General features: G+C 37.6%; 1 protein-coding gene across 1 annotated transcript; it reads left to right on the forward strand.

Moving 5' to 3' along the window:
* Positions 1-5,971: 5,971 nt before the first annotated feature.
* On the forward strand, positions 5,972-21,579 carry LIPN (lipase family member N). Its single transcript, XM_063103288.1, has 10 exons — positions 5,972-6,027; positions 7,332-7,447; positions 8,038-8,155; positions 10,225-10,423; positions 11,949-12,058; positions 14,300-14,436; positions 16,199-16,345; positions 17,726-17,797; positions 18,298-18,369; positions 21,346-21,579. The coding sequence occupies exons 2-10, from the start codon at positions 7,334-7,336 to the stop codon at positions 21,577-21,579; spliced, it is 1,203 nt and encodes a 400-aa protein (XP_062959358.1). The 5' UTR covers positions 5,972-6,027; positions 7,332-7,333.
* Positions 21,580-21,782: the final 203 nt, after the last annotated feature.

A 21,782-nucleotide genomic window follows, 5' to 3' on the forward strand; every position in this document is an offset into this window, starting at 1 on the left:
ATCACCCAAGCACAGAGTGGGTGATCAATGAATAGTTGTTTAATGGCTGGGAGTGTCCTCTCTGTTACAAAGCACATGATTGATTCCTGTAGAAACTGGGGTACTTTTATGACATGTAATTAATATATATTTGGCTAAGACTCATTTCTCAAGAATTTCTTAGCATAAATAAAGTGGCTACAGATGTGAAAGGGAGGAGATTGAATGAGGTGTGAGCCTTGACAGGGGAAGGCTGGCAGCCCAGGCACCAAAAAAAGCTTCCCAGGGAGGTACCTCGTTGGTGACTATAGCACATCAGACTGGCATATCCTGACATCCAGTCTTGTCACTGTCCCAGCAATGACCGCACTTACACATGCTGAGTCATGCAACTGAAATTTACAAGCAGCTGCAGAGCATATGCCAAAACACATATTTATAATTTATATCAAGAAATATACCTATCTAGAGAACTGTATCTTTTGGGGGGAGTAGGCAGAATACTGCATTTTTCCTTGTAATAAAACACATGGGAAGTACTAGTAAGAAAATATTGCTTGGTCTACATGTAAAAAAATCCGGGGGAAGTGCTTGAATATGGTTTGATAAAAATAATCACCTCCACAATCATTCAAGTTCACTGAGCCTTTTCTATAAGGGAAATAACAGTATAAACACTCTATACAACTATCGCATTTAATCTTCATGATAGCCTTATAAAATTGTACTATACTTATCTCTTCTTTACAGATTAAGAAACTAAAGTTTAGAGATATTGGTCAACTTGCCCTAAAATATTATTTTAAAACATAATCAGAATGTGGTTTAAAATGATGACAATTGCTGCAATGTGGAGGATGAGTTAGACAGATGCAGGCAGTCCGGTTAGAAGATTGTGGTGGTTCAGGTAGAGATAAAGCAGCTTAGGCTATTACTCAGCTGTCTGGAAACACAAAACTAGCCATGGACAAATGTTTTCTCCGTTCTATATTAGGGGCTCAGCCTATTAGGGACAATCAGTGAATTTGTGTCGATACGGTCTTAAAGCAAAACCTCTCAAGACAGCTGCTACACACACACACACACACACACACACACACACACACACACGTAGCTGCTGTTTATTCAATGACACTCTCAAAAGAGTTAGATCCAGGAAACTGTCAATCATATTTATAAATGATGGTGTAATTATTTTTGTGGCATTTTATCAGGAAATGTCAAATTATTTTTTAAAATACTGTTAAATAATATTTTAGCATTTATTTGTTTTTGAGTAGAGCCAATGTAACAAGCTATCTTTCTAGATCTACTGATCCTGAGTGCGCTGGTGGATGTTGTGCTTTTGATAAAGAATTGTAGCTAAATGTTTGTGCGAATGTCTTTTTTTGCTGGCCAGCAAGACTCAAATCTCAATGGGAGAGTGGGGGCCAAGCACTTGAGAAGACATATTGAATGATTCAGACCATAGGTACTAAGTTCAAAGTAAATATATGATACAAACTTATATATTTGGCGTGAGTACTCAAAATATAAGAATCTGGTTGAAGAAAAGTTTGAGGAAAAAAAAAGAAAAAGAGAAGAAACAAGCACAATTCATGATATAGCTGTATTGTCCTGTATATAACCACTTGTCAGATGCTGCTATCAGGCACTTAAAATGTGTAGTCCTAAATGAACAGATATGATGTGGGGGGAGGGAGGGAGGGGGAACGTGTAAAGGGTCACGAAAATCAATTACAATGTATATTGAGAAGTTAAAATAAAAAGAAAAATCCTAAATGGAAAAAAAAAGTGTAGTTCTAATTGAGATGGGCAGAAAGTGTAACATATACACCATATTTCAAAGACTGAGAGTGAAAAAAGAATGGAAAGTATCTCATAATATTGCTTATGTGTTGAAATGATAATATTTTGAATATTTTGGTTTAAATAAAATGTATTAACATTTACTTTACCTATTTCTTTATACTTTCTTAAAATGTGGCCATTAGAAAATTTAAATTACATATGTAGGTCACATTGTGTTTCTATTGGACAATGCTGATATGGAAAAAAGAGCAAGGTAATTATCCCCTAAAAAATCTGGTTATTTGTAGAAAAACTGGAATAATTCTGCATTTATAAGATTTTGTTTTGTTTTGTTTTTTGATGGCTGGCCAAACCTTGGACCTTGGTGTCATCAGTACCATGTTCTAAACAACTGAGAGAGCCAGCCAGCCTCAAGATTTTTTACATTTATGGAGAAATGGGATAATACAGACTGTGTGAAAGTTATCAGATTGCGCTATAGTTGTCACCAGGTTTAAGGGTAATTGGAGGCCGAATAGGAGAAAAACTGCTATAAAGTAGCAATTTTCTATTGAATTAGTGTGCTATGCAATCTGTGAATAATGGTGTACCTATTCCAATTTAGTTAAAAAACAGGACAAGATTGATTTTTTCCCCATGAATTTCCTTTCTCTTATTAAATTTACTAGATAATATTAAGAAAAATTTCCTTTGAAGCACACTTAAGAGCAAAGAGATCCAATAGAATTTATAACCAAGCTGATAGCATATCAAAGTAAAACAACTGACACACAGTAAATGCTCAATAAATAATTAATAATTCACTATTAATAATAATACTAATAACTATTAATATTCATCAATAACTAAGCTACATTCTCTGGACTTCTAGGCTCATCTAGTCATTCATTTATTCACTCATTTAGCAGAAATTCTGATGGTGATGGTGGTTAGGGGAGGGATGAAATCAAGATACTTTGACACCAAAAACTATATATCTATTTTCAGGGGTGCTGGCAAGATTTGAAGGTGATTTAACAGTAATTTGACAAAATAGATTATTAAGAAAGAAACAGAAGTATATATCAAAACCACCAATGTTACCTCCTTGCGCATTCCAATCACCATTTACCCACGCAAATTGGATGAGGCTATTTAAAATGAGATCCAACTTGAATTTCTGGCTAAGTGTTCTGTGTGTTTTTTAAAAAAGAATCTCCATTTGAATATACCTCCTACAGAAATTCAAATACAAAATGACCTCTAGAGAATACCATACATAAATACTGCACATTAAGCAAGAAGTATGGGGCAGGTAGACCTCTTGGAGGTATAGATGGCATGTTCTTCCTCCTATTTAATGAAATAGCCCTTCCTCTTGATTCTCACAAAGCTTTGGCCTTTGCCACAAACACAGTCATGATCCAGCCACTCCAGGACATGGATGTCATCAAGAGCAGCCACCAGCACTCTTGGTAATAACTTCTCTTTAAATGTGAGTGATCTTCCCTTTGACTACTTTGGATTGGGATGGGTGTATGTTCAATTAGCTCATTACAGCTTATTCAAAAACCTTTAGTATTTTAGTTATTTATGATCAGCAGAACTTTTTGTCATTTCTATTGTCTGCCTCTTTATCATAGCCATGCTGTTTTTGAAGATGGGTATAGTATAGTGGTGTTGTGATGAAGATTCACTTTCACCAACACTAAAGAAAACATGTTCCACTCTAATAGGTAGCCTCGAAAACAACACAGTTTCTTATAGAAATCATAAACATTGCCAACTTTGCTTTATGAGTAAAGAAAAATTTTAAATGTAATTTAAAATGTTTTCCCTCAAGCCAAAGTGTGCTAATTAATTATTTTACACACACACATACACACTGATGCATGCTAATGGTTCTTTTGTGCCCCATTTGAATTGTAGGGTACGAAATGGATTAGATAAATTATCTAATGAGCAAGGGACAAATTCCAATTCCTGTTCATGAAATGCCTTTTACTGTTTTTGACAAAGCAAATTTGTCTCAAAGGTGTGAGGTTTGAAATTATTTATTCTTTCAAAATTCTCATTTGTTTCTATTTTGTTGGTTATGGCCTAATGTTTTTAACTCTGAGTTGTTTTCAATGAAAAAGTATGCTCCCTTTGACATGAAGTCATGTTTTAAGAAAAACCAGTCTTTGGGGTGAAAGACGCAATCAAACAAACAAAAAGATAAGACGTTGTAATAGCAAATGTGTTTTGAATTAGAACATTGGAAGGAAAATTATAATAACTTTCACAGATAGACACCAAAGTCAAGGATATATGTTCAACCATGATTTTTAGCCATCTTTATAACTGAATGGGCAGCTACCAGTAAACAATTTGTTCATGTTGTGATAGGATTTTGGGGCCAAGATATCACAAATAATTCAAGCCTTCTGAAAGATTGCACCTTATATACATTTTTTTCCAAGATCCTTTCCAGCTCTAATACCAGCATCTGTTTTTTTGTTTGTTTGTTTCTTCAGCAGTGGGCCCGTATAGGGCACCTGGTTTTATGGGAAAAAAAAAAAAAGCAGGAAACTTTGAGCTTTTAGAGAGTAGGGGCTACCAGTTTGTATTCCATGGGGCCAAAGAAAGAAGTTTCAATTTATTTCATTTTAATTAATCTTAATATAAATACTAAAATATATAATAATAACTTTCCATATAATAATAATATATTATGTATTATAATAATATATAATATTCAATAATACATTGAACACTTACTAAAATAACAAGCTTATAGATGAGTGATGAAACATAAGAGGAAAGGTTAGCTTCATTTATTTGATATGGCTTTGTTTCTATATAAGCAAAAAATGGAAGAATTCTCCAAAGTATTCAAATAACCTTCAAAGTTGAGGAAGGAGTATAAGTCGATGATGTAGAAATTCTTTTGAGATTTAAGCTAGCTTGCAATCTGTAAAGACCTGAGAAGTTGAATTATATTCATGCTATTTCCACATGAGGTCACAGCAGCAAGTCAACATTAATAATAATAATAACATTGTGCTTCCTAGAACTTTCTGAAGAGTTCATTAAAGTTTCTTTAGAAAGAATTGTTCTTAAAGTCAACAGCCGTGAGAGATTTCAGGCAAGTCCACACACCAATGTCATCGTACTGCCAATCAGAGCAAACCACAATTGAGCCATTCATCAAAAACTGAATGAGTATAGAGTGGTACATAACTTTTCCCTGTTCTAACAAGCTGAGCGTTTTCTTGTACTCCACATTAGCTTAATTGGCGTGAAATATCCCACTCAACTGGAAGAGATCTTAGGATATGGACAAATATGAATAACACCTTTGTTTCTGAAAGGATTTGAGGATGAGTTCAAACTACAGAACTGAAACTCCTGTATCATACTGGGTAGCAACATAGTTTTCTCTGTTCTTCATGCTGAGAGATGAAAGAGTTCAGTTAATGCTTTGACTCTATAGGCATACAAAGTGATGTAGAAAATTGAGGCACATGTCCCTCCATTATCTGGTATTTCCTGTGGGATTTTGGGCTAAATTGTCATTATCTCTTCAGCTCTCCATTTCTACCTTGTTTAAGGCAGTGGTTAAGTGGTGGGTGGGTCAGTAACCACAGTGGTTCTCCAAAGTTGACAGCAGGCCAAATCCCCCTGGGGTGTGATTTGGTTTCCTCTGCTACACTGCTAGTTCTGAGCTCCTTCTGGCCTCAAGAGGCAGGAATCAGGATTGCCTTGTCTTCTCAACTGAGTTACAGTCATGCACATCCCTATACACTACAGACTGACACCAGTACTTTCACATGCGTTGCTTCATTTGATTCTGGTAGTTATGCTGTAGGGTTGGGAAGGGAGATACTATTATCTCTGATTTTGTCCATTAAAATCCTGAATATATTCTACTTCCCTGTTTGACACACTGGTTTGGAAATGTTGCTGAACACTCCCAACAGTGGCAGACACTCAGTGGAAACATGAAGGATTCAGTCAAACTGGATTGGCGCCATGTAGACCATTATTTCCCAACCTCGCAAGTGTATCATGGCATTTGGTGTGTCCGGGAGACGCCTTACTGTGTGTCACAGTCCAAGGGTCCCTCCTTTCCACAAGCTTCCTGTTTTTCACCTCTCTAGCTTCTAACTGTCACTGCAACCACGTCTCACTCTTCAGCCTGATGTTGAAAGCAAAAGCTCGGAAGCTCCTAATCGATAAGTAATCCTCGGGAGCAGGTGAAGCTCACCTAACTAGGTAAGATGGAGATTTATCACAACTGGGAGGCCAGCTGGGCGTGGTGGGCAGGTGCAGGGACTGTGCACTGAGGCTGCTGCATGCTCATCCTAGATCTTTCACCTGTCGGCTCTGAGCTTGGGCAGGTCTGAAATCTCTCTAAGCCTTTGTTTCTTTCATTGATAAAATGAGGATAATAATAGTACCAACTTTATAAAGTTTTCTGAGGTTTAAATAACATATATGAACTATTTGGGACAATACCTAGCATTAGATAAACACTCAATATAATGAGCTATTATCAGTTTGAACAAATTTTAAATGATATAGCATTTACAGATATAAAATCATCTTCACCCAGATAACAAATGTATAGAAAGCTCTTTAGCCTCAAAAGGAAACTCTGTATATCTTGAATCAGACATTAATTTGTTACAGTAAAGGCTCTCTGCTATTACTCTCTTGCTTATTCTTAGAATAAGAAAAATAGTGAAAGTATTTATTAAGAATTTACACTGCACTGAATGTGCCATATACATTACATTACTTAATCCTCACTATAATCCTATGAAGTAGGTTACACTATTATCCTAATTTTACTCACAAGGAAACCAAGAGACAAAGCTACTGAATAATTTGCCCAAGGTCAGAAATCTTGTTTGTGGTGAAGCTGAACTTCAAATTCAGGCCATTTGACTGCAGCACTCATATTAGGAGCACTCTGTAATAAAGTTCCGGGCTTGGCACACCTTTGAAGAGACCTGCTTTTAAACCAACGTGAGGAAATGAGACTGCACATGGAGGTGCACAATTTCCCTTTGGGTGTCCCAATGAGGAATAGTCACATCACTGGGAAGTGATCGTGAGCTTGTTTGCTTGGTTGAGGCTTCCTTGCGTGTCGCTCCTGTTTGTTACATAAACTGCTGGGCTAGACCAGAGGGTAACTTCACTCTTCACCATGCCAGGGTATGGAAACTTGTTCTGTGAGTCTTTAGGTATTTTGGCAACTCAGGTGAACAAAGACTTTTAAATAATTGAAAAACTTTAGTTAAAATAAGACAAAAAAATTCGATAAAAAAGGTAAAATAAGTAATCCATACTAGATTAAATTCATTCCATTTTAAGAACTGAACTATGTTAAGACAGTTTCTACATGAAAAAATAGATTAATAGCTCCCCAATTTAGTTCACTTTATTTTTTCCCTTCCATGTACTTTCAATTTTCTCAGGGTGTTATTCAGGTTTCCATGAGGGCACTATTTTCATTTCATTAATCAACATTGATAAGTAAAATTAATCTGTGAATATTCAATGTTTTATGCCAGGCATGTCTATGATGTGGCTGTTCTTAACAACAACCTGTTTGATTTGTGGGACTTTAAATGCTGGTGAATTCTTTGATTTGGAAAATGCAGTGAATCCTGAAGTCTGGATGAATACTGTAAGTCATGGAAAATGCCAAATAACATCAAATAAAACAGCATCAATGGGTGATGAGATTATCAAAGGTCCTGTTATAGCAGAAAATCTCTGATGAGAGAGCAGGTAAAATGTAGAAAGTTTTTAACATCGCTGTGAGTCAACCTAGGTAGATCTGCTTCTTTGGCTAAATAACTAATACTTTGGGGGAATAAAAAGCAGATTGTGCTTTATACATATATCACCTCATCTTTTGAATTTATATTTTAAGAATATTAAGCCATTTGGATGATATATATGACTGCCTTCTACTGGTCTATTGTTTTACTATCTTTAAATCAAGAGGGTCTCAAAAGACAATTGATTTAAGAATATGGCTTTGTCAGAAAGAATGGGTGATGGCTAAGCATACTCCCCATCCCCCAAAATATTTTCCAATAGTAAATATTTTCTAAAACTTGACTTATGTTTATCAAGACTTTATGTAGTAAATCAATCTTACAGTTACCTGGGGCCACAGGTTTTAGACAATTCACCAGATCCTTTGTTCTAGTTCCTTTTGATATCCTTTAGAAAATAAGTTCAGCTAATGCCTGTATTTCCACTGGGCAGAGTGAAATCATCATCTACAATGGCTATCCCAGTGAAGAGTATGAGGTCACCACCAAAGATGGGTACATCCTACTTGTCAACAGAATTCCCTACGGGCGAAGACATGCTAGGAGCACAGGTACAAGATATGTCTCTCCTGAGACGGAGGACTGAATATGACAAAGATTTAGTGCTGGCTATTCATCAAGAGAGTGACTGGTTTATCAAAATGGGTTTGAATTATTGGGTTAGTCTTTAAATGGAGTGAGGCTCACTCATTTCCCTCGAATTCTCCAAAGACAGGCAAGAACCTAAAAATACAAAAAGCAAGACTGATCTTGCTGACTACAACTGGGCTCGCTTGTTAGGGTATAAAGGCAAAGATGAAGCCTATGTTTTGTAAGCTCATTACTGATTTCTCATGTGGAAAATTGCTGTGTTCTAGGAAAGTGGATATCCTCAATGTCGGAAAGAGATTTCCTGGGTTGTATGAAGTTGACAGCGGGGTACTCCGAAAGAGCCTCTCCTGCCCCCACTAAAATCCGTGGGCCCCTCTGCAGGATAAAAAAGCAAGTTAAATAAGAATGGCATGTCAGAAACTTTTTTCAGGAATGGCAACCTTAACATTCACGTATGCTTTGATCTAAGGGACAGTTGGTTTATGGAATGAAAGAGCATGGTGTTAATAAGGCCTGAATTCTAGAATAAGGAACCAGCCATGCAAAAGCAGGGGGAATTACTCTCATTACAAGGGGAATCTAACTGCAAAATTTCTGAGGAGAGAAAGATAAGTATAAGAAAATATCTGCAAAGGCTCAATGGCAAATCATCTGTTGGCAACTACGTATACCATGTACGCTCCCACCATCCACATTATTGGCAGCTAAGATCATGTTGTTTGACATTCTCTCCTTCTAAGAAGGAAACTTGTCATTCAAGAGTGTCAGAGTGAAAAATGAGAGTGGGATGTGGATAGTTTTACCTGTTAAAATAAGGACACCCAGTTAAATTAAACAAGGAGTTTTTCAGATAAGTCTAATTTTAAAATATGCTAAAACTAAAATGTTATTCACTGTTTATCTTAAACGCAAATTTCACAGAGCATCTTGGCTCCTTTGTTTACCTCTGCTTTTTTTTTTTTTTTTTTTTTTTTGTGAAATCTGGCAATACCAGGCACAGGTTGGGGGTGAGGGGAAAGCTGAGAAATATGAAAGGAGAAAATTTTTATAGGAAAGGTTTTGCTTTAGGAGAGAGAATTTTGGAAAGATTTGGAATTAAAAACCATGTGTTAAGTGTATTGTTTTAAATGCTTTAAATCAGTTAAACCTCCCAGCAACCCTATGAGGTGGGTACTATTAATAGTCATCATTTTACAGATGCTGATACTAAGGCACAACAGGTTATGTAACAGGCCCAAAGTCACAGAACCAGAATTTAAACCCAGGCAGCCTGGCTCCAGAGCCTGTGCTCATCACCACTAAATTACAGTGCCTTTTCTGAACCTTCGACCCTGGTTCCTTTCATCTCCCCGAATACTCTCTCCCTTAGGAATGTGGGAGTTGGTGGAGGGATGTTGAGCTGATTCTACTATTGCAGTTTTCAAATGTTCTCCAGTGGACAGAGGCTGGGGATTTGGGTAGAAGTTTGGTGAGGAACGAATTCAAGCCCAGATACACTCACCTCCTCTTCTTCCCTGGAAGAGGTATATTAACCAACACAACAAATTTCACATCTCTGTAAGCCACACCCAGGAGATATATATATATATATATGAATACATAAAGCAGAGCAGTTACAAGAAGTTACAAGCTTTGACATGAAACAGAACTGGGGTTGAGTCCCTGCCTTGAACCTGTTACCTGGTGACTCCCTGGGAAAGTTACTCAACTACCTTAAGGCTTGTTTTTCACATCTGTAAAATGAGGCTCCTCAAAATAGCAGCTACTTTATAGATTTATTTTAAGAATTTAATAAGCTAATACATATAAATCAGTCAGCGTAACATCAGGTACAAAGGATGTGCTCAAGAAACTGAAGTTATGTGATTATAACGCTCTGCACTAATGACGGGGAAAGTGAATATTGTTTTTGCTTCTATCCTGTGTGTGTGTGCGTGTGTGTGCGTGTTTCTATAATGTTTCCGAAGCAGTGTATTTATCATAGATTTCTCCTTCTCTCTCTCTCTTTCTCCGCACCTTCTTCCCCCAGGTCCCCGCCCAGTTGTATACATGCAGCATGCCCTGTTTGCAGACAGTGCCTACTGGCTTGAGAATTTTGCCGATGGAAGCCTTGGATTCCTTCTAGCAGATGCAGGTTATGATGTGTGGATGGGAAACAGTCGGGGGAACACTTGGTCAAGAAAACACAAAACACTCTCAGAGACTCAAGAGGAATTCTGGGCTTTTAGGTAAACTGATTCTAAGAAAAGTCGAGGGGAAAATTGGAGACAATTTCTTTAAATATAAGCATGGACAATACTAATAATATACAATACCTGGAGTCATAGTTCCTTATAGTTTCTACTAACATCTCAAAGAAACAGCAAGAAACTTTAGTTTTCCCTGATTCTCCCACAGGCAAATTGTGCTTTTTTAACAAGATAAATTGTAACATCCAGTTCTGTCCAATTTATACATTATAAATCCAAGGGATCTTCAAAAAGTTCATGGAAAGATTCATATTATCTTTTAATTATATTTTTCCATGATCTTTTAGATGTACCCTTGTATATACCAAGGGACAGCTCAGGAAATTTCTATGACCAATGCATGCACTCATTCAACCAATGTTTATTGAGTGCCTACTGTATGCACTGTTCACAAACAGTGAACGGACCAAATCCCTGACCTCATGAGCTTACATTCATCCTAGTGATATTTTTACAAGTCTCTTCTCCTGGGTAGCCAATCATTTTGCAAAGATGATATGTATCAGTACTACGTTTATTTAGAGAAACTATGGTTGAAATCGTACAGAATACCATTTTCAGGAAAACTCCTATATGAGGTTTTAAAAACCCTGTTAATGGGCAATGAAGAAGAATCTTTTGCTATGTTGACTCTTTCTTTTAATGGAAGTATTTTCTATAAACTGTTAGGGTTAGAGCTCTCTGGTAGGGGCAAGCATCAGGAAGTATTGTCACCTGTCTTTGACTGGGAGCTTAGGACTTACTTTAAGGCATCACAATAATTCTTTTATATTCAGGAGTACCGATCTAGATATTTCCTCAGATCTTCTTTTAATTAACAGGCCTCTAGCTCATGAAGTACCTGATTTGACTAACTATTATGTAGGCCTTTTGTTCTCCTTTATTAATGCTGGCTGAACTGGTACTATAGAATTTTGATATTTATTAAATACATCTCTATATGGACAAAATACTCATATAGCAATAGCTTATTGAGTGCCTACTAGCACTTTCATATTACCCAACCCCTATAGCAGCCCAGCCCCATAAACCAGGCAATATCCTATTCATTTCTCAAATGAGGAAACTTAGACTCCAAGCACTTAAGTAACCTATTGAAAGCTATCCAGCTCAAAATGGTAGAATCATGATTTACAACAGTCCTGTTTCCAAAGATGGAAATTAAATGGCCCTAAGAGTTTGAGGTCCCATGAGGGAGTCAGAAGTGAAAGCATGCAAACTAGACGGGGAAAGGGAAGGCAAAAGGGAAGCAAGAGGAGGGAATGAAGAGGAGGAATAGTGAGGAATAGACACAAGTCTTGACATTGTTCCTGTTATTAGGAAGTAAATATATATAAATGCAAAAATAAAATCTACAATAGCCTACATTTAATTGGATAAATGATGAAATACACAGTGAATAAGTACACAGCACAGAATTCTGTGTGTAAGAAAGAGTGAGCAAGTACTCTGAGTCTTAAACATATAGTTGCATGTATTTATAAGCCCCTGTTTTATTTTGCAGCTTTGACGAAATGGCCAAATATGATCTCCCAGGAATAATAGACTTCATTGTAAATAAAACTGGTCAGGAGAAGTTGTATTTCATTGGACATTCACTTGGTACTACTATAGGTATGTTTACAACAGCCAATGTTACCAGAGTCTTACAGGAGTTTATCTTTAAATTGCAATAGAGTAACTGCCATTTATAGTGCCCTTAATTCTCTGTCCTGTGCTGGGAATAGCCCTGGTGCTCTAAGTTGCTGTGAACCTGCAGTCCAGAGACTGTATGTAGGACAAACCTTTCCTCCAATCTCTGGTCACAGTTGCACATTTGTAATGATGAGATAATTTCCCAGGAATAAAATATGCCCCAAATCCAAAGAAGTGATTTTAAAGAGTAAGTTTCTAGATTCCTTGTGGGCCAAAAAAGTAAAGCATAATGCCCTGAAGAATGGAAAATATACATCAATCATACCTTCCTCACAACCAAAATCGGAATTAAAAAAATAAAAATAAAAAGGGACTTATATTTGAACAAATTGAAAAGATATGGTTACATTTGTTTATGGGTTGGAACAAAAATCTTACTATAATAAATCGACTGGGCTTGTCTATTTAGTGTGTGATTTAATATTTATGGCATAGTAATTAAATGTAAGCACTATGCAGAAATTTTAAAAATTATTTTAAATTGCGAAGTTTCAAATTTTAAGAGAATAAGTTATTGAAAATGCAATATTTTAGTTTGGGTAAAACTGAAAGAAACAAATATTCTTACAATATTTTCATCATCACCATCATCATCAACAAATGCATATTTATCAGTAATTTATATTGATAGTTTATAAGTTTGGAACAGGCAGTGAGCATCAAAGAGCATGTACTAAAAGAATAGCAAAGAACTAATAAATGCTAAAAATGCCACTGATAGGCAAATACTGTACTATAATATCTAACATTGACGCAGCATTCATTATGTGTAGGGCCCGCTGTTCAGCCCCTTTCCCATCATATCTCCCTCTAATCTTCAGAACAATCCTGCTAGTATTGTCTTCACCACATAGCAGAGGAAACAAAAATTCAAAGAAATTAGGTGAGTTTCCCAAGATCTCTTAGCACATAAGACGCAGACCACAGATTAAACCAGGTCAGTCTGGCTTTACCAGCGAGGTGTGTGGGCGCTGGGAAGAAATGTACAGAGGAGGGATGGCTTGAATCGGGTCTGGAAAAGTAGGCAGGATTTAGACATGCTCTTATATCTGACCTACAAAGAAAACTAGAGAATTTGATCAGCAATGCTCTGTGTTACATTTAGGGCATGAAATTTTTCAGTGATCACTAATTTACATTTTGGGCAGAGAAAGGTTTGTTATTTGAGAAGAACCCACTGTTTGTAGGACATTTAGCAACCCAGGCCCCAGCCCACCAAATGTCAATAGGGCTCCCCAGTCAGTGTGACCATCAAAAAACTCACCCCCACGGATTTCCAAACACGCTCTGGGGGAAGTATTATGCCTGGTTCAGAGTGTTTACATCAATCGCTCAGTGAAATATTACAGTTTCTTTTTTCCTGGACAAAATAGTTTTAACGTTTCAGCACATGCACACACACACACACACACACACACACACACACTCCAAAGGAGGCCCAAGAAGGCACCTCCGGAAACCAAAATATACATACTCCACATGACTTTTCCAGTGTGGCGCCCATCTCCACCCTCATCCTCACAAGGGCTATAAATAGGCACAGTGCTGCTGCCGAAAGAGCAGAGGAAATGCAGACACCTGGTCTTTACTGGGGCTACCACGGACCCAGGGAAAGCCCTTTCCTTCTTGGAAGCAGAGATGAAACTGTAGGGTTTGTAAACATCCAACAAGGCACTGGGAGCAGAAAAACCTGGGCAATAGCTGGACGATGGTGCAGAAAGAACTGATTAATTCACCTCCTATGAACTGATAATTTACTTCTGGAAGCTCTGTGACTCGTTCTGGCATCTCAGAGTCAGGGGTGAAATGATAATATTGCCAGCATTTATCCCGCACTTGGGGAGAGAAGCTGCCTACAGTTCACCAGCAGCAGCTGCTTCCACAGCTTATCCCTCACCTTTAACCTGCCAGCTACTCCATTTCCCCCAACCAGGTTAAATTGTCCATCAATAGAATAAGAGAAAATTGGGGATTTGGGAGTAGAGAGGATGGTAGGCAGTTTATCTTTGCAGAATAACTCAGAAGAATTTCTCAATTCATCCCCAAGATCATCACAATAGAAGGACAAAAATGACTAAGCAGAGTCCCACTTTTGTTAGTAGAGACATTGCATAAGTATTTCTAATTTTTACAAGATTGTCTTGTCTCCTGTTCTCTCAGGGTTTGTAGCCTTTTCCACCATGCCTGAACTGGCACAGAGAATCAAAATGAATTTTGCCTTGGGTCCTGTGATCTCATTCAAATATCCCACGGGTATTTTTACCAGTTTTTTCCTACTTTCAAATTCTGCAATCAAGGTAGGCTCCTCCTTTCACAAAAATGTACCTGAGGATCTCATTTTGAATCATAGATCCTTACTATTTTAAAATCTATTATGAAGTAAAAGTAGAAAATTTAGATAAAATCTACAGAAATCAAACTGTGTGAGCATGTGTTTGCATGTGTGTGTGCCCATGTGAGTGCATGTCTGTGCCACAGTGTCTACAGGTTCCATATACAATTTACTATACCCAGTCACCAACAGAGCTGAGTATATGTTAGGATTTCTAGCTGAGCTGAGTGCTATGTCAGTATACGATCTACTCACAAGTTTTCTTGTTCCATTTATCTGGGCAGGTCAACGGACTCACAATGCCCAAATGGAAGACACTCTTCCAAGTTACGTATGATCACTGATGTCCCCAACTTTGACGTCAGATAAGCCTGACTATTATAATTCTTCCCCTATGGGAGCGTGCACTAATTTACTAAAGCTAAGATTTCAAAGTCTAAATATCTTACAGCTCAACTTCTCACTCAAGTATTTATTGATTATTTTTCAAGGGTTTGATTGTCAATTGTGGATTTGGAATTTTATTTATTAAGAGGTTGTTTTGGTTTTTTCCTGTTAGTTTTTGTTTCTTTACAGAGGTCCTTACCACAATGAGCATAGTATTTTACCAAGATTGCCCTTTGAATTTAGGGTGATGGATAGAATAGATATGGGCCTAAATGAAGTCAAGCAGACCAATTAGGGTACCACAGTAATTCATATATAATAAGATGAGGCCCTGGTTTGGGATGGAGTAATAGGAATGGAAAAAATGTAATAATTATTTGTGAGCTAACACAAGGAAGAATTTCCACAGGGCCTAATGACTGGTTTGAGACCAGTTTTATTGAATTGTTAGTGTGAGCACGAGTGATGAAACCTCCCTTTTGTGTAGCTGATAGCTCTATTTCAAAATGTGTTGACATCAGTTAGTATTGAATGTTTTCTACATTTGGGCAGGGTTGAGCCAGCTAATTTGTTTAATTAAATTCAGATGTAAATGCATGGATCCATAAATACACCAGTTTTGTGTATGTGTTGTTCTTCCTACATAAGTCAGCTATGAGGCAAATAGTATTCCTGGCTTATCTCAGTGTCACATCCCCTACCGACAAAATGCCCACTGCTTTAAGTCCCATTCCCTGCTCCCCACTGCCATCGGTTGTCCCCAGAAGCTCCAGGACACCACCAGAGATCCCCACCCAAGCTTACTTTCCCAAATCCTAGAAGCTTTAACCATGCTGCCTCATGACATCATCACATCTTTTCTGGCCAGAGGTACCCTCTGTGAGGTACACCATTCCCTGCTTTTCAGTGTGACAGCTGGCAGATCTGAGACAGTACTGGAAAGCCAGTGTGCACATGGGTAATATAGAAAACCCTGCTTTTCCTTTTTATTCAAGCTAGTATTTAAATTTAAGAAGAAACTGTTCTACCTTTCTTACTAAGGAATGAGAAATAAATGTTGGCAATCACTGATTGGTCAGAATACAAGGGAGCTTTGCCATGGAGAAGTGAATTTGGGGTTGAGGCCCTTAATGCAATCTCCTTGTAAATAGTGTTTGATGATCTTCCTCATTTGCAGACGGATTCCTAAGTCACTTTTCCTGAATGACTTGGTCTCCTTGAACCAAACAGCAAATACAAATACAAATAGATCTCCAAGTATGGCTCATTCCTGGAATAAAGGGAATGTCAGGAAGTCTGAAGTTGGTTATGGAAAAGATAATTATTGTTTACTTTCACAGGCTTTCTTTGGTACTAAAGGTGTCTTTTTAGAAGATGAGAAAAGGAAGATATCTTCCAGCAAAATCTGCAACAATAAAATACTCCGGGTGATGTGTAGTGAAGTTATGTCCTTATGGGCTGGATTCAACAAGAAAAATATGAATACAGTATGTATAATACTTATGGGGCCATTTGATACTTTAAGAAATTCCAGCTTTCTTTTGATTCATTTTGATGCATCGATTATACTGTATAAATTCATATGGTATCCCAAACCCTTGAAGACAGGTATTTGCTATGCATAGGAGATTAGGACGATAAATGTGAGGACTAGGGAAAGGATTAGGTACTTCATCCTTCTATCCCTGGTCAAATTTAGGAGAATGGATGTTCCATAATGGATAGCAGTTTCTCGCATGTTCAAAATCAGCTGCAACTTTACAGTCACTTTGAATTTTTTTATTTGAATACATTGCATTAAAAAATAAAATCCTAAAAAAGGAGAGAAGCATAGGCAAGCACTGAACTTATTTCACATGTACCTGCCTTTGTGGATGATTTTAGTTTCTGATAAAATTCATCACTTAATCTGGAAAATACAGGACAGAAAAGAAGGAGTGGAATCCCTTCCTAGGAAGAAGCAGAGGTCCTGTTTCATCAACTCATTGTTTCCTGTTATTGAGAATTCAAGAGGAAGGAGGATTACATTTGCAGACTAATGTGGTTGAATAGTTATCTCTGCTATATTCCAAATGGCAGCCAATGAGACTGCTACAGGGAAGCCAGTTTCAAGACCTGCCCATCCAACCCCATTCTTTAAGAAACTAAACTGTGTCAGACTGAAACCCATGATGAACCATTGTTTAAAGCCTGCTTGTTCAAAAGCAAAGATTTTTATAGCTTCCCTTGATTAGGTTCATTATATTCCAAGACATGATTATTACTCTTCTACCACTGTAATTTTTATATCTATAATGTTTACAAAGATTGAAGTAATCTTTGGAAAAAATTGGTTTTTAGCTTTGCTTTTGAAATATTTTCTTTTATCCCTACAAGAGCCTGACAAGTTAGTAGTATGGTTTTTAGTATGTTCATTTAATAGATGGAAAAACAGAAATTCAGAGATGTTAAATAACTTGACCGAAGTCATAAAGCTGATAATGAATGACATTAGGGCCTGAAACCCAGGTTTTCTGATCTCCTGATCTGTGGCAGTGCACGTGCGTGTGCATGCACAAACACCCCACACTTGCACATAGTCTCCTAGCTGCTTTGCTCCATGATGTCCACTGCTGCATCTTCTACATCAAAACAAGCAGATTGTCCTACAGATTCAAAGCAGGTGCAGGTTTGCTCTCAAGCATCCTGTCCCACTAGTCAGCCCATGGTCCACTCACATTCAAGTGTCTGTCATAAGTACATACATATCCAAATGATTCTGCCTCATCATTTCCAAACTCCAGTATTTGTTTACTAATTCTCAGCATAATTTTTCCCTGCTTCTGAAAGGCATAGTTTATCTCACTGAACGATTTTATTTCCCTTAGAGTCGAATTGATGTGTATATGTCACATGCCCCCAGTGGATCATCGATACAGAACATCCTGCATATCAAACAGGTAGAGTCTTTGTCAGGGGAAACCATTTCAATCTTTATTTTTGTTATATGTGGAAGGAAAGAATTGACCCTGTTAACAGGCCTATGATAAGAAGCGTAGTGGCTTGCTTTCCATTTGTCCTTGTTGTCATTGTTATGCTTCAATTTCCCTGAATTTTAAGACAAAGGATGTTATGCTGCAGGCCAAGACGGTGACATAAATGAACCCCATCTTAAATCAGAGCTTGGAAAATAGTCCCCGAGCTGAAGCAAGAGGTAGACTGGGGAAGCCTCAGGAGAGCTGGGACTTCCCCAAAGAGAGAAATATCCGGGGTCTGACTTCCTTTTGGTGAGTCTGGTTTTCCACTAGCTTTTCCTCCAAACCAAGGGAAACCATTGCTTCCCTGTCAACAGTGAAACACCATTTGCATCCTTCTAGTAGACAGTGTTTTTCTATAATTTTCTGTTAGCTTTCATGATTCTAACCCAGAATATTCTTTTTCTAAAAAACATTTATTTCAGCTTTACCGATCTGATGAATTCAGGGCTTATGACTGGGGGAGTGAGGCCGAGAATGTGCGTCACTACAATCAGGTGAGCTACTCGGAATGACCCCAGAATGGTGGTTTTGAGAAAGTATAGTGAGAAATTATTTGAGAGTGAGAAGAATCCTACCTGGCGACAGGTGGCATTTGCATTGATAGATAAAGCTGTTTTAAAAATGTCTAATTTTAATCTGTGTTCACTGAAGAAAATTTAGAAATAAAAGAAGCATATACCAAGGAAATTAAATCATTTGTAATCCCTCTACCCAGAGATAAATGATGTATCAATATTTTGGTGTATTTGTTCCAGTTTTCTCAGCATTATGCTGAGTTTACACAACTTTTAATCTTGCTTTTTTATTTACAATTATAGCAAGAAATAACCAATGTTACTGACAGGGTTTTTTAAACATAATTTTTCTTTTTTTGTGGCTGGCCAGTATAGGTATCAAACCCTGGACCTTCGTGTTATCAGCACCATACTCAAACCAGATGAGCTAACCAGCCAGCTCATCTGAAGAGTAAAAATTTTTCCATAAAAATCTTTTCACAGTAAATGAATGCACACTTCTTGATACTTAAAGATAAAATTAAGATTCCACATGAAAGTTAAAAAGGTATTATTCAACATTGAAAAGTTGGGTCTTAAGTCATCTATTTCCATATAACTTTACACATCAAAATTTGTACATTCATTTACCACTCTACTTTTAACCAATCCTGTCATCACCTTTTGTTCTCATAGCCAGGCGCTGGGCTTCTAGGTATGAACTAAGCACATTAAATTAAATGTTTTCAATGTTTTACCAGACTAACACATTTAAGGCTATTTATTAGTGCAAACATACATCAATTTAGTTGTTTCTGGGCATCAAAACAGTACAATAGACCAGTCAATTTCTCCGTAATGAATTGCATTGTTAGAATGATGATTCTACTAGTCCTTAAGACAGCTACAAGAACTAGATTGTGTATATATTTTTTATTTTTTACCAGCTAATTAAGTTGTGATTTACACACAATAAAATTTACTAATTTTATGTGTCCGATTTAATGAGTTTTGACAAATATATTCATTTGTGTAACTACACCACAATCAAGATATAAAATATTTCCATTAACCCAAAACATTTCCTCCTGCCCCTCAGACTGTGTATATATGCAAATGTGTGTATTTGCAAATGCTTAGAAAATGTACAGAAAAAAAAAAAAATAACAATTGTTAAAGAGGTTCCTTTCAGAAAAGAGAAGAAAGAAGGGAACTGGAGGAGCTCTTATTTTGGACTTTACATACTTCTGTTTTCTTCTATTGCTTTTAATGAACATCTTATATTTATATACTGTTTACATTCACAAGCAAATGGAAAAATATACACACACGCACAATCAAGACTATTATAGTCAAGCTCTAACGTATGCAAGAGTGTCAGTGTCTTTAGAATTTATCAATGGTTAACTGGTCCTACCTGCTGCAGGTCAATCCTGTTTTGTTTGTTTGTGCTTTTAGATCAATTGAAGTCAATTTTTATAGCATTCCCCCAGACATGCTAGTTTCCACAGTTTGTCTTCTCCTCAAGTTCCCAGCACTGTCTCTGTTCCCACTCTATGTTTTATCCAGTGTAAGAGGATTAACCCATGTAAGCTCCATGAGGGCAGGGATTTCTCTCTGTTCTGTTCACCAGTGTTTTCTGGCTTGGAAGAGTACTTTGCGCTCACTGGGCCCTTGCTACCTATTTGCTGCCTGAATGGAATTGCTTAACTCTTCTTTTATCTACCTCCAGGTGTCTCTGTCTTCCAGATTCTCTCCTTCCTTTCTCTATCAGAACATGAAAGCTTCTTAATTTCCAAGTCAGCCTGCTTCTGTGCTCCTTATCCCAACTCTCCTCACCTCCCCTGCCTCCTGGCTTCGTTTATTATTTTAAATGAACTCCTGTACCTTATGAAAAATGAGCCAAGAAACCTCCTAACCCATCAAGCCTATCAAGTCAGCATTCCATCACTGTTTTTGTCAACATTTTTTGATATGTAAAAGGGCCACTTGTCCCCTCCCACTTACTTTTGAACCTCAGAAAATGTACTTTCAGACTTCATTTTCTCAGTGATAGTTACTCTATTTAAAGTCACTGTGCCTTTTAATTACCAAATTTAGTTGTCTATGCTCACCTTTTGAAATGTGTTATGTTAGTTACCATCATCTCCTTGCAACTCACTCCCATAAGTTGGACTTCCATAATGGAATGATCTCTGATCTTCCTTCTCTTTCTGATTGCTTTCTTTGTCCCCTTCGGTGGCTGTCCTTTCTCCCACCACTCCCAAATTGTCAGCATGCTCCTGAGATTCTTCACAACTCTCTCCCTCTCTTGGAGAATTTAGCCAACCCCACACCTTCAATTTGGACTGTCTATACTGCTCATCTAGATTTTTTTTAGAACCTCCCTTTTTCAAGTCAACCCACTAACTGATGCCCATATGCTGTTCTAGACAGAGCTCTAAGAAATGATCCTGCCTTGTCTCCAAAACTTCTGAAAGATGTTCGAATTCCTTAGCCTGACATTCAGATCTTGACTGTCTGACTCCAGCCTTATTCCTGCTCTATTCCCTTGCATCCTTTGTCCTCTGGGTATGCTTGGAAGCTTGCCATTCCTGATCATGGTCTGCACACTCTTCTTGCCTCCTGGGAAGAACCCCCACCCCTGTCCAAGCCTGTCACAATCCAACCATCTCACAAGAGTCATTTCAAATAACTCCTATTTTTCTAAAGATCCCAGTTGGAAATAATTGCTTATTTGTCCTCAGTTCCATTGTAGTTTGGGAGTGTTTCGTGGCATTAAACATACCTTACTTTGTATACGAATGTTTCAAACTCCTTGCAGGTAGGGCCCGTTGCATATATTCTTGCTATCTCCCTTGGTGCCTCACACAGCTATGGCCATAGTAGATACTCATTTAGCAGCCTTTTTATTTATTTGAACTCAGTTGTTGGTACGAGAAGCTTCCTCTCATGAATGTCCTTTCTTTCCTGCAGAGTCGTCCCCCACTATATGACTTAACTGCCATGGAAGTGCCTACTGCTATTTGGGCTGGTGGACATGATGTCCTTGTAACACCCCGAGATGTGGCCGAGATACTCCCCCAAATCAGGAACCTCCGTTACTTCAAACTATTGCCAGAATGGAACCACTTTGATTTCGTCTGGGGCCTTGACGCTCCTCAACGAATGTACAGTAAAATCATAGCTTTAATGAAGGCATATTCCTAAATGCAATGCATCTACTTTTCAGTTAAAAGTTGCTTCTGAACCCAGATGAGGCTTTAGGAAAAACACGAATCAACAGTGAGGTTGACCCCAGCACCCCTGTTGTTGTTGCTGAGGTGTGACCTCATCTCAACACTTCAACCAGGAATTATTTGAACTGTGCTGCTCTTTCTCTAAGAAATGTATACATATGAAATCTTGGACTC

This window comes from Cynocephalus volans, chromosome 7, assembly GCF_027409185.1.
Source record: "Cynocephalus volans isolate mCynVol1 chromosome 7, mCynVol1.pri, whole genome shotgun sequence".
Classification (NCBI taxonomy): Eukaryota; Metazoa; Chordata; class Mammalia; order Dermoptera; family Cynocephalidae; genus Cynocephalus; species Cynocephalus volans.